The following is a 12,941-nucleotide window of genomic DNA, read 5'->3' on the forward strand; positions in this document are numbered from 1 at the left end:
TCTCTCTCAAATACATAAATAAAATCTTTTAAGAAAGAAAGGTATTAGTATCCTAAGAGACAAAAAGGTATTGTATCCTAGAAAGAACAGGCTACTGTAAAGAAAAAATACTTTGAAGGTTAAAAAAAAGTTCTTAAAAATGAAATGTAGGCATTGAGAGAGAATATCTGAAAAAAAGTCTGGCTATTCAATTTATAGCTAGAGTAGCTAAGGCCTCATTTTTTTTTTTTTTTAATATGCAAGTAGTAGCAATGGTAGGCTTGAAAACGGTGCATTACTCTTCATGGGAACTTAAGCAATTGAGATGGAAACTATAGATAACTATGTCTGTGAAAGTAATCTACATAGATGGATATGTATGCCTATCTATTCACCATGGAGAAGAGATTATGTTCACCATAATTCATTTTTGCATCAATTCCAAATTTTCCAATAAAGTTTCCATTTGAAAATTCCAGTTTTTATTTAAAATTAACAAAAGTGGAAAAATCAACTTGACAAAAAGAAATTCTATAAAAAGCATTTGTTCTATAAGTATTTCAGTATTTACCATCTCTAAGCAACATGGTTCTACATGCAGTGAAAAACAATAAATAAAGCGTAGTTCCAGTTTAACTCTTCCTCAAATCTCGGGATACCTGTATTAACTAAACTTACATTAGAAAACATTCACAAATAAAACATATTTGTCATACTCTCATCTTTCTTCCCTTTATGTGAGGAGTTAAACAGGGAGACAAATATGGAATTGACATTTTAAGATGGAAAAATCATTTCAGATCACTTATAAATAGCCCCTCAACAGGGGCTTCTGGGTGGCTCAGTCAGGTAAGTGTCTGCCTTCAGCTCAAATCATGATCTCAGGCTCCTGGGATGGAGCCCTGTACTGGGGCTCCCTGCTCAGCGGGGAACCTGCTTCTCCCTATCCCTCTGCACCTCCCCCCACACATGCTCTCTCTCTCACACATAAATAAATAAAATCTTTAAAAAAAAAGATTGAAATTTTTTAATAAAATAAAGTGTGCTAATGATAACAGTATTTTAAATATTCATTAACTCAAAAATTCTAAATCAGTATTTTCTAAATTAGGGGCTACTACTTTATGGGATAAAGGTGGGTTATATGATGAAAAACATTTGATATCCATCAATCCATGTAATTCTTCTTACCTTTGTTTTTTTATTTTATTTAAATTCAATTAATATATAGTGTATTATTAGTTTCGGAGGTAGAGTGCAGTGATTCATCAGTTGCGTATAACACCCAGTACTCATTACATCACATGCCCTCATTAATGCCTATCACCCAGTTACCGATCCCCCCACCCACCTCCCCTCCAGCAACCCTCAGTGTTTCCTATAGTTAAGAGTTTCTTATGGTTTGTTTCCCTCTCTGACTTCATCTTATTTTATTTTTCCCTCTCTTCCCCTATGATCCTCTGTTTTGTTTCTTAAATTCTACATATGAGTGAAATCATATAATTGTCTTTCTCTGATAGACTTATTTCACTTAGCATAATACCCTCTAGTTCCATCCACATTGTTGCAAATGGTAAGATTTCTTTTTTGCGGGGCGCCTGAGTGGCTCAGTCGGTTAAGCGGCTGCCTTCAGCTCGGGTCATGATCCCAGGATCCTGGGATTGAGCCCCATGTGGGGCTCCCTGCTCAGTGGGAAGCCTGCTTCTCCCTCTCCCACTCCCCCTGCTTGTGTTCCCTCTCTTGCTGTCTCTCTCTGTCAAATAAATAAAATCTTAAAAAAAAAAAAAAAGATTTCTTTTTTTGATGGCTAAGTAATATTCCATTGTACTTCTTCATACCTTTGTAATAAAGAATAATATCCTTCTATAAATGGCCCATTTATTCAGTTCTTCTGATATTAAGAAAGCCCTGGAAAGATATGGTCCCTCTGACATAAATTAACACCAGCAAGTCATTTAGATGTATGTTATTTACCATTCTAAACTTCAAAAAAATCTACATAAAGTACATATTTATTATGTTTCATGAACTTTCATATTATCAAATAATATATAAATACTTGACATTTTTTATATTATTAACTTTTTTTTTACTCAGGATCATGTCCTGTTAGCTATATTCTATAAATACTTGGAATCTACCAGTATCAGATCATTGTTTGTAACCTTAGTATACTGTAAATGTGATTTAAGCACCTGGTTGAATCTATGATGCATTATAACATATTCTGCAAATCTGGGCAGATAGCTGACCTTTAATTCTTCCCTTATTCTGCTCAACTCCCTCTCAGGCCCATTATTTGACCCTGTACATGACCTTAGTCTTATTACACTTCCCACCCTCTTCCCATTCTGTTCTTCATTTGAAACTGTTAAATGCCTTCACTGAAATCTAGCTTTTTCTAGATGACACTTTGTGTATAAGGATAAACTGCCCCCCATCTCAATTTGTGGGAAGAACAATCAGCCTATTTTATGTTTCCCAATACTACTTACTGATGTTATATCATCATCATCTCTGAAATCCATGCCATCTGATTAGGTCATCATTGGCTATAATAATAACTTCCACTTTCCTGGATGAATCAGCACTTTCCTTCTTCTGGCGTGGTCTGCTGTTATAAAGATCTTTTTAAAGCCAATATCGATAATCCATCAATGTGTCTCAATTCAGTGGCTTCTCAGAGCTCTAAAACCCTCCCTTTCTATTTGAGCCACCCAACAACAAGGCCACACCTTGGCTCAGCTATTGAAAATGAAGCAATTCTTTAATACCCATCACCAGGGTATTAAAGAGGGCACATATTGAAGGGAGCACTGGGTGTTATACACAAACAATGAATCATGGAACACTACATCAAAAACTAATGATGTAATGTATGGTAATTAACATAACAAAATTAAATTAAATTTAAAAAAACTAATGATGTACTGTATGATGACTAACATAACATAATAAAAAAAAAAAAGGAAATGAAGCATTCTTTTTAACCAGTGTCTTCTCTTTTCCCTTATACAGCTTGAAATCATCCTTTAATCTGTTTTTCACCCTCATCTTAACTTTTGGTCACTTTACCACTTCTGTTTTCCCTACTCCATTAGCTTCCTTGTGATATTTTTTGCACTTAGAACCTATAGTCAATCTAGTATTCCCCTTCCTTGACTTTCTGCTGTGCCAATATAGTTCACTCACCCACTTTTTCTTTCTCTATAGTAGTGTCACATGTTACAGTTTTAAATTATTACATGAAAAATGCAGCCTAGTTATTTGAACTTTTTATAATAGCATCTATTTTTTTCCTATTAGATTGTTTCAATTTAAAAATTAGGAAATCTTGCAGACAGTGTCCACTGTCAACTACCTGACTTTAACTGGACCTATCTGCTCCTCAAAATATTCCTTTATAACCTTCTGTTCATGTGTTCAAAATGTTTTCCATATTATAAGTGCTTAAATCTAACATCCCTTCTCAGGATATGACCTTGCCTCCTACTTTACTAGAAAAAAATAGAATCCATCTGCCCAATTCTCTCATCCATCTTCTCTATATCAAAATGATTATATCCATGCTACATCCAAATTTCTGATTTTAACAGAGCTGGTTTATAGATTATTTTAAATTTTCTCTGCAGAACTCCTACTTTTTCAACTATCTTTTCTAACCTCTTGATTCAAAAGTATGTGTTTTCCTTTTAAAGGCTAACCTGCTTCTTCTAGAGCCTTCTTTAACAATAGAACTCTCCCTTCCTCTCTCCTGCTCTCCATTTATCATTTCACCATCTCTAGTTTATTTCTGACCAGCAGATTATTAAATCAGAAACTGTGAAAGGTCTGAGACCTTACCTTACTTGAAAGCTAACAGATTAGCTTGCCACAGTTGTATATACATATACTGACAGAAAACACAAGACCCATGGGGTCAGAGAAAAAGACCATTTATTACTCACGGCAAAAACAACAACCAAAGTAATGTCTTGCTTCAGGTCCTGAGCCCCAATTCCCATATAGTTAACACAGTGAGGGCCAGATGTTACTTATGCCTACCGCAAGATATGTTACAGGGTAAGAACCCTGAAATAAGGAAGGGAGACAGACAGTCAGACCTTATCTTTACTCTGGAATGTAAGCAAGGACAGATACAGAGACTTTATCATCCCCGCCCCGCTACACCCAAATGTCCCCAGGGAGAGAGATATTCTCTATCTTTATTCCACTAGCCAAGAAATAAATCTTCCCTCTGGACTTAAGGTAGACACTGTCTCTACTTTTCAAGGATGTTTGCTATGCAAAGCCCTTTGCTCAGAAGACCTGGACCATGCAGAAATGTGCAATGTTCATAGAGAAATGTCTCTCAACACAGATTTTCCCAGGTTTCTCTTATCTTCACATATATCTCATATAGTCTATACTCACTGTCTTTGTTGTTGTACTCTCTATTAACTCCTTGTACTTTTGTTCTGTTTATTCCACCGAAAACTATTCTCTCCAAGGTATCCATGACATACCGGTGACCCAACCAAATGGTCTTTTCTTTTCTTTTTTTTTTAATTTTTTTATTGTTATATTAATCACCATACATTACATCATTGGTTTTTGATGTAGTGTTCCACGATTCATTGTTTGTGCATAACACCCAGTGCTCCATGCAGAACGTGCCCTCCCCAATACCCATCACCAGGCTAACCCATCCTCCCACCCCCCCTCCCCTCTAGAACCCTCAGTTTGTTTTTCAGAGTCCGTCGTCTCTCATGGTTCGTCTCCCCCTCCGATTCCCCCCCCCTTCATTCTTCCCCTCCTGCTATCTTCTTTTTTTTTCTTAACATATATTGCATTATTTGTTTCAGAGGTACAGATCTGTGATTCAACTTTTCTTAATCATTCTTGACTTTTTGCAGAATTTAATAAAGGCTATCCTTGCTTCCTATTACCTCTAAACTAGTCTGCTGTTTTCTATGACTAATCTGATTCTTAGATTTGTCTCCTTTGCCTATCTCTCTTTCCTTCCCTCTTTTTGATTTTTCATTCTATTAGATGTGAACATATCATAGGTTGACTTTCTATTCTATATTGTTCCTTCAAATGTCTTCTAGTTTGAGTTTCAGTTGTCATCTCTGTGGTGACTGTAATTTCCTTATTATAATCCAAAACTCACCTATCTTCTCAATATTTCTGCCTATATGTAATAAATTTTAAACCTAAGAATCAATTCCACAATCTGACTTTTTAAAATTTTTGTCAGCGGTGCACTCATTCTATCAATGCTTTATTTTTTTTAAAGAACAAATTTATTCCTACACACAGCAATCTACATGCATCTCCAAAGAATTATGGTGAGTGAAAAAATCCAATTCCAAGAGGTTACATACTGTATAATTTCATTCATATAACATTATTTTCTTTTTTATCCAGTATAATTGTTTACAGTGTTATATTGGTTTTAGTGTACAATATAGTGATTCAACAATTCTGTACATTACTCACTGCTCATCACAATAAGTATACTCTTAATTCCCTTTACCTATTTCATCCATCCTTCCACTCACCTTCCTTCTGGTAACCACCAATTTGTTCTCTATATTTTCTCTAGGAGTCTTTTTTGTTATTTGTTTCTCTCTTTTTTTCTTTGTTCATTTGTTTGTTTCTTAGATTCCATATATGAGTGAAATCATATGGTATTTGTCTTTCTCTAACATTTCACTTAGACTAATATCCTCTAGATCCATCTCTGTTGTTGCAAATGGCAAGATTTTGTTGTTTTCTATGGCTGAGTAATATTCCATTGTATACATGTACCACATCTTCTTTATCCATTCATCTATCAATGGACACTTGGACTGCTTCTATGTCTTGGCTCTCATAAATAATGCTTCAGTAAACATATTTTCATATTAGTGTTTTTATATTCTTTGGGTAAATACCCAGTATTTGAATTACTGGATATTTAATTTTTTGAGGAACATCCATACTGTTTTCCACAGTGGCCACACCAGTTTGCATTCCCACCAATAGTGCACGAAGGGTTCCTTTTTTCCCACATCCTCACCAAGACTTGTTCTTTCTTTTTTTTTTTAAGATTTTATTTATTTATTTGTCAGAGAGAAAGAGAGAGAGAGAGCACAAGCAGGGAGAGCAGCAGGCAGAGGGAGAAGCAGGCTCCCTGCTGAGCAAGGAGCCCAATGTGGGACTCCATCCCAGGACCCTGGGATCATGACCTGAGCTGAAGGCAGACGCTTAACCGACTGAGCCACCCAGGCATCCCAAGACTTGTTCTTTCTTGTGTTTTTTATTTTAGGCATTCTGACAGGTGATATCTCATTGTGGTTTTGATTTGCATTTCCCGATAATGAGTGATGCTGAGCATCTTTTCATGTGTATGTTGGCCATCCGTATGTCTTCTTTGAAGAAATGTCTGTTCATGTCTTCTGTCCATTTTTAATTAGATTATTTGTTTTTTTGGTGTTGAGTTGTATAAGTTCTTCATATATTTTGGATATTAACCCCTTTTTGGATATATCGTTTGCAAATATCTTCTTCCATTCAGTAGGTTGTCTTTTTGTTTTGTCAATGGTTTCCTTTGTTGTACAGAAGCTTTTTATTTTGATGTGGTCCCAATAGTTTGTTTTTGCTTTTGTTTCCCTTGCCTGAGGAGACATAGCTAGATAAATGTTGCTGTGGTCAATGTCAGAAAAACTACTGTTTGTGCTCTCTTCTAGTATTTTTATATTTTCAGTTCTCACATTTAGGTCTTTAGGTTCATAACCTGAGAATGTGGTTGAGTAGACTCTGTCAAGTTCAACAATATTTTAACTAGAGTCCTTCACACCATTCTAATCCATTTTCTACACTTCACCTAAGAAATCACTCAAACATAAAATTGTATTACAGAGTTTATGGGAGTTAAAGACTAATTCTTTAGCATTTTTATACAACATCTCCACAACTGGACAACTGCTTGCCCCTCCAATTTCACTTGTGCTGTATTTCACCAAAACACTTGCTTTGACCTAAAATCACTGGTCATTTATTCCAACATGTTCTGAAAACTTACTATGAACCAAGCTTTATGCTCAGTACTAGGGCTATAAATATGAGTAAGTTCTGGTGTCTCTTAAGAGGTAAATAAAAATGTAAATAAATACTGTAAAATGTGATTAGTAAAGCAAGGATACAGAGTGGTGTTTCTCTTCCTAAGTCATTTAAGGTGACATATAAAAGATAACACAGGTAAAGTCTTGAAGGATGAGTTGGAATTTGTTATATGACACAGAAAGCTTATTTCAGGGAAAGTAAAAATGCATAGGAAGGCACAAAGATGTGAAACTGAATCCCTTATTTGAAGAGTTGTAGATAATCCAAAATGACTGACCATAAGATTGAAGATAGGGATAAAAGGATGCAATGATGGGAAGGTGGGGCAAGATGATGAAAGACCTGTTATGTCAAAAGGAGTGTGGGCTTTGTCCTGGAGTAATATGATCAGATTTACTTTTTAAAATAAAAATGCCCCATAATAATAATAATTTATTCAGGCAATAGATGCCAAAACTAGTGGATGAAAGTTTGAAGAACAAAAGATATTTACATTGTAAATATCTCTCCACATGGTACTCATTACAATGAGAAAAATGGTAACTTAGTGGAGAAATTTGGTAGACACCACCTTAACCAATTGCTCAAAGTGAGCATCACAATAATGGGATAAATCAACATCATGAGCCTCCTGATATAATTCATTGAGAAGAACGCAGCGCCATCACTTCTGTGGTATTCCTACCAAAATGGATATCCTGAATCTAATTATGAAGAAACAGATAAACCCAAACTGAGAAGCATTCTACAAAATCACTGAAAAGACAAAAGGAAAAATTGAAAATTAAAGGAGATTAAATGCACAGATTAATGCATAATCCTGCTATTTTTCCCCAAAAATGGCATTATTGGAACAAAAGGCAAAATCTAAATAAGGTCTGAAGATTAGGTAATAGTATTGTATTGACATTCAATTTTATAATATTCATAATTATATTGTGGTTACATAAGATAATTTTATTTTTTAAGGAAGTATACAATGAAGTACACATTTAGTGTTAAAGGAGCATCATATATACAACTTACTGTCAAATCATTTTTTTAAATCATATTAAAACATGTTCATATATAGAACATATTGTTTATAGCAGCATTATTCACAATACCCAAAAGGTGGAAGCTACTCAACTGTCCATTGATGGATGAATGGATAGACAAATTGTGATATATACATACAATGGAAACTTATTCAGCTTTTTTTTGTCCTACATTTATGTTTATTAAAAACTGACATAAACAAACAAAACCTGTACAAAAAATATCCCCAATCATGTATCACTTTGAAATAGTAATCTTGAGAGACATTATCGCCTAGGACCCCCTCTTCCTCTTCCTCGGCCTCGGCCTCTTCCTGCAAAGCTTCCCTTTTCTTAGATTTCACCTTTGGTTCAACATCCACAAGTAGTGTATCCAGAGGTAAGCTGTCTGATAGGATAAAATATCGAATGTTATTTCCTCAAATACTCAGTGTTTCCAGCTGTACCGGTTCTCTATTCTTCAAAGTCATTTTCACAGCTTTAAGATGGGTATTCATGCTGACCTCTACACCTGTGATTGTTCCGTGGACCTGTGTTCCATTCTTTAATTCGATGGTTACAGTTTCCTGACTCAGTGATGAAATTGAACCTTATTCAGCTTTAAAGGGGATGGAAAATGTGACACAAGTTACAACATGGATGAACCTTAAGGACATTATGCTAAGTGATATGAGCCAATCACAAAAGAACAAATACTGTATGATTCCCCTTAGATGAGGTTACTACAGCAGTCAAATTCACAGACAGAGGGCGCCTGGGTGGCTCAGTTGGTTAAGCGACTGCCTTCGGCTCAGGTCATGATCCTGGAGTCCCGGGATCGAGTCCTGCATCAGGCTCCCTGCTCAGCAGGGAGTCTGCTTCTCCCTCTGACCCTCCTCCCTCTCATGCTCTCAGTCTCTCATTCTCTCTCTCTCAAATAAATAAATAAAATCTTTAAAAAAAAAAATTCACAGACAGAAAGTATAATGGTGGTTGCCAGGTGCTGGAGGAGAGAAGAATCAGGAGTTATTGTTTAATGAATACAGAGTTTTAGTTTGGGGGGGTGAAAAAGTTCTGGAGATGGATGATGGTGATAGTTTGCACAACGATGTGAATGTACTTAATGTAATTGAACTATACACTTAAGAATGTTTAAATGGGGGCCGCCTGGGTGGCTCAGTTGGTAAGCTCCTGACTCTTGGTTTCAGCTTAGGTCGTGATATCAAGGTCATGGGATGGAGCTCAGTGTTGGACTCCAAGCTCAGCACAGAGCCTGCTTAAATTTCTCTCTCCCTCTCCCTCTGCCCCTCCCCCCACTCTCTCTTTCTCTCTTTCTGTGTAAAATAAATATAAAAGTCTCTAAAAAATGGTTGAGAGGTGTGTGGGTGGCTCAGTTGATTAAGCATCTGCCTTTGGCTCAGGTCATGATCTCAGTGCCCTGGAATGGGCTGTGTCAGCCTCCTGCTCGGCAGGGAGTCTGCTTCTCCCTCTCCCTCTGCACCCCCATGCCCACGCTCTCTCTCAAATAAATTTTAAAAATCTTTAACAAATGGTTAAATGGTGAGTTTTGTGTTATATATATATATATATATATTAGTACAATTTATAAAAATAAAAATAAAAATTATATATAGACAGGTGAGAATAAAGGAAAAGTAGTAAAATGAACACTTACCTTCAAAAGATATAGATGGAATAAAGAATGGGAGCAGAGAAACCAACTGAAAATGTGTTGTAATATGTACCTTAGTAGTGGAGACAGAGAAAATGGATACACCTGAGAATGATTAGGGAACTAATAGGATAATATTTTAGACGCCTGTATCACATCTAGCTTCTGGTTAACCAAAATACACAGATATGCATGTGTTCACAGGCTGCTATCTTTGCCTGAGCATTTACCTAACACTCATTTGCCCTTCATAACTTAGATCTGGTTCAAATGTTACTTCCTTTGAGAAGTCCTCACTGGCTCTACACAGTCTTTCCCTTTTCTCCTTACCTCACACCATTTCTTGGACTGAATTAATCTTTCCCCCTTCTTAGATGTTGTGATGGTATCTTTTGCATTGATATCACAGTGTGTCAAAATATATGGTTTATCTGTTTCTTCAATAAACTGAGCTCCTTGAGAGCAGAAACAATTACTATATTTATGAATCCACAGCACCTTTCATAATGTGTGCTCAATAAATGCTTAAATGGAATTAGTAAGTTATTGAGTACTTACACTATTTTTTTATTCTGTTTTATACTTGCCTCTTTCTTTCCATGTCCCCAAAGTTCACACCCTATTTCAATAGTCCTATAACCATAGTTCCTCTGTACTAGCCTGTGCACTGATGCCAGATTAATGAAATTTCATATTTTGGAGTTTCTACATAAAAAAACTTCAGTATCTTCCCATCATCTAAATAAATAAAGTCCAAATTCGCCAGGAAGAAATTAAAACCTTCCACACTATGCTCTCAGAATTTACCATGTTTATTTCAAATTCTATTTACCTACCTACTTAATTTATTCAACAAGTATTTGAGAACCTACCCTTTGCAAGGCTTTGTGAAGGAAGGAAGTTTACTAAATATGATATATGCTCATTATCTTTGTGTCCATTTTTTGGTCCCTTGTTTCCTTTTACTACTTCATTGAATCTTAGGGGAAAATAATCTTTGGAGAACATTCAGACATATTCATATTTAAGTAAGTAGTTCCATTTTAAGACAAAATGTAAGTGGGACACCTGGGTGGCTCAGTCAGTTAAACATCTGCCTTCAGCTCAGATTATGATCCTAGGTTCTTGGGATTGAGTCCCGCATCCAGCTCCTTGCTCAGCGGGGAGCCTGCTTCTCCCTGTGCCTGGTCTGCCTGCAGCTCTCCCTGCTTGTGTGCATTCTCTCTCTATCTCTTTGACAAATAACTAAATAAAATCTTTAAAAAAAAAAAAAAAAGACAAAATGTAAATAATATATTGAAGTTTAGAATAGGTGGCAAGCTATCCAGCACAATGTCTGGCTCATAATAAAAGTTCAATAAATGTTTAAACTGGATTAATTCTGTTTAAATTTTTAATGATAGAAATTTAAATTTGAGACTATAACAAAGAAAATTATTATTGATTTAAGCCTTTGGAAACCTTATTTTTGCTTCGTGGTAGTTCAAATGTTAACACTTGAATTTACTTATGTTATTCGTAACATATTATTATTTGTAGTTGTATCACTTTGAAACACAAAGTCAAAACAAGTTTATTTGGGCGCCGGGGCGCCTGGGTGGCTCAGTCACTAAGCGTCTGCCTTTGGCTCAGGTCATGATCCCAGGGTACTGGGATTGAGCCCTGCATTGGGCTCCCTGCACAGCAGGGAGTCTGCTTCTCCCTCTCCCTCTCCCCTTGCTTGTGTTCCCTCTCTCATTGTGTCTCTCTCTGTCAAATAAATAAAATCTTAAAAAAAAAAAAAAAAGAATATTTGGGAGCCTCGGTGGCTCAGATGGTTAAGTGTCTGCCTTCGGCTCAGGTCATGATCCCAGGGTCCTGGGATTGAGCCCCACATCCGGCTCCTAGCTCAGCGGGGAGCCTGCTTCTCCCTCTCCCTCTGCCTCTCTCCCTGCTCATGCTCTCTCTCTCTCTCTCTGTATCTCTGTGTCTCAAATGCATAAATAAAATCTTTTAAAAAAAAAGGAATACTATATTACATGTTTTTTCAAAACCTTTTTCTATACTCTCTTTATAGGTTATATGTAAAGTCAGATGTGCCACTGAACTTGACAAACACAAGTAAGTTTCATGAGTAGCAAGATCTAATTTTTTTTCACAATAGACTTTTCAAGGTAGAAGGGCATGGTAGCTGAAGGTCCTATAGCAATTTTATAGGAAGTCCAGTAGTTAGATTAGCACATGGGAAATGAATTGAGTAACCGACAGTTCTCCCCCTTCAGCCATATCGCTGCCTAACACCTTTTTTTGCTGCTCTGCTACAGATAGAGTTTCCTAGGGCCCACACATACTAAAGTTAGATTTTACTGTTTGGGGCACGCATGTATAGTAGTATAGTTCCATGAAATAAGGAATGCTTCTGTACTGACTAACATCAAAAATGAGAGTTGGGTTTCAGACCAATTCTCCAATTGTTGACCATGCAACTCATTTAACCTCTCTATACCTTGGTTTCCCCTGGGTATATGGGTAACTTTCAAGGTCCACTTTGGGTTTCAAGTTATATATTATTATTTTTATTACATAATCTGAGAGAATACTAAGATCTGAACTTCTCAAACTAAAATCTTTGTACTTTGAATGTACACTTTAAAAAGATTGCTTGTTACAGATTACACATTACCTTCGATTAACCTCTTGTAAACTAGTTCCAAAGGCAGACAACATTTTATGATTCCCACCCTTGAAAGTGACCCAAAATAGAAGATATTAGGATGCCAAATAAATTTCTGGCTCATATTAATTGAGGTTATAAACATATTTAAATTGGGAATAGATAGCTGTTATAGCTACTTGATACAAATATCCACACCTTACCTGAAGAGTCGCAGTGGTCTCATTTTTCTTAGGGGAATATAGTGGAGGCATTTCATTTTCAGAGTTGCTGTGTATGCATAATAAACATGCAACTTTATAGAAAGCCAGGGTATTGATGAGGTGCTTGAAACTCTACGTTTACTGTCCCTATGTTCTTCTTTGGTCATGTTTGAAAGTCATGTTTGCTATGGATAGTCAGAAGTTCATAAAAATTGAACATTATTTAAAACACATTTCCCTTAACCTCTTAAAATTAATATTAGTGATCAATTTAAATTTAGATAGAGTATATTAATTTTCCAAGCAAATTATAAAAGCCTGGTAATTCT

At 36.0% G+C, this 12,941-nt stretch overlaps 1 protein-coding gene and 1 pseudogene across 1 annotated transcript in view; one reads left to right on the plus strand and one right to left on the minus strand.

Annotated features, from left to right (window-relative positions):
- GPR137C (G protein-coupled receptor 137C) overlaps positions 1-12,941 on the plus strand; it is a 66,710-nt gene that overhangs the window by 27,961 nt on the left and 25,808 nt on the right. The window contains exon 2 of the mRNA XM_045900865.3: positions 11,813-11,856. Coding sequence (XP_045756821.1) covers positions 11,813-11,856 — 44 coding nt within the window. The remainder of the gene's footprint in view (positions 1-11,812; positions 11,857-12,941) is intronic.
- LOC123862003 (small nuclear ribonucleoprotein Sm D1-like) lies at positions 8,263-10,357 on the minus strand (annotated as a pseudogene).

This window comes from Mirounga angustirostris, unplaced genomic scaffold, assembly GCF_029215605.1.
Source record: "Mirounga angustirostris isolate CCGP_5_RB_7025 unplaced genomic scaffold, mMirAng1.0.hap1 SCAF_9, whole genome shotgun sequence".
In the NCBI taxonomy this organism is placed as follows: Eukaryota; Metazoa; Chordata; class Mammalia; order Carnivora; family Phocidae; genus Mirounga; species Mirounga angustirostris.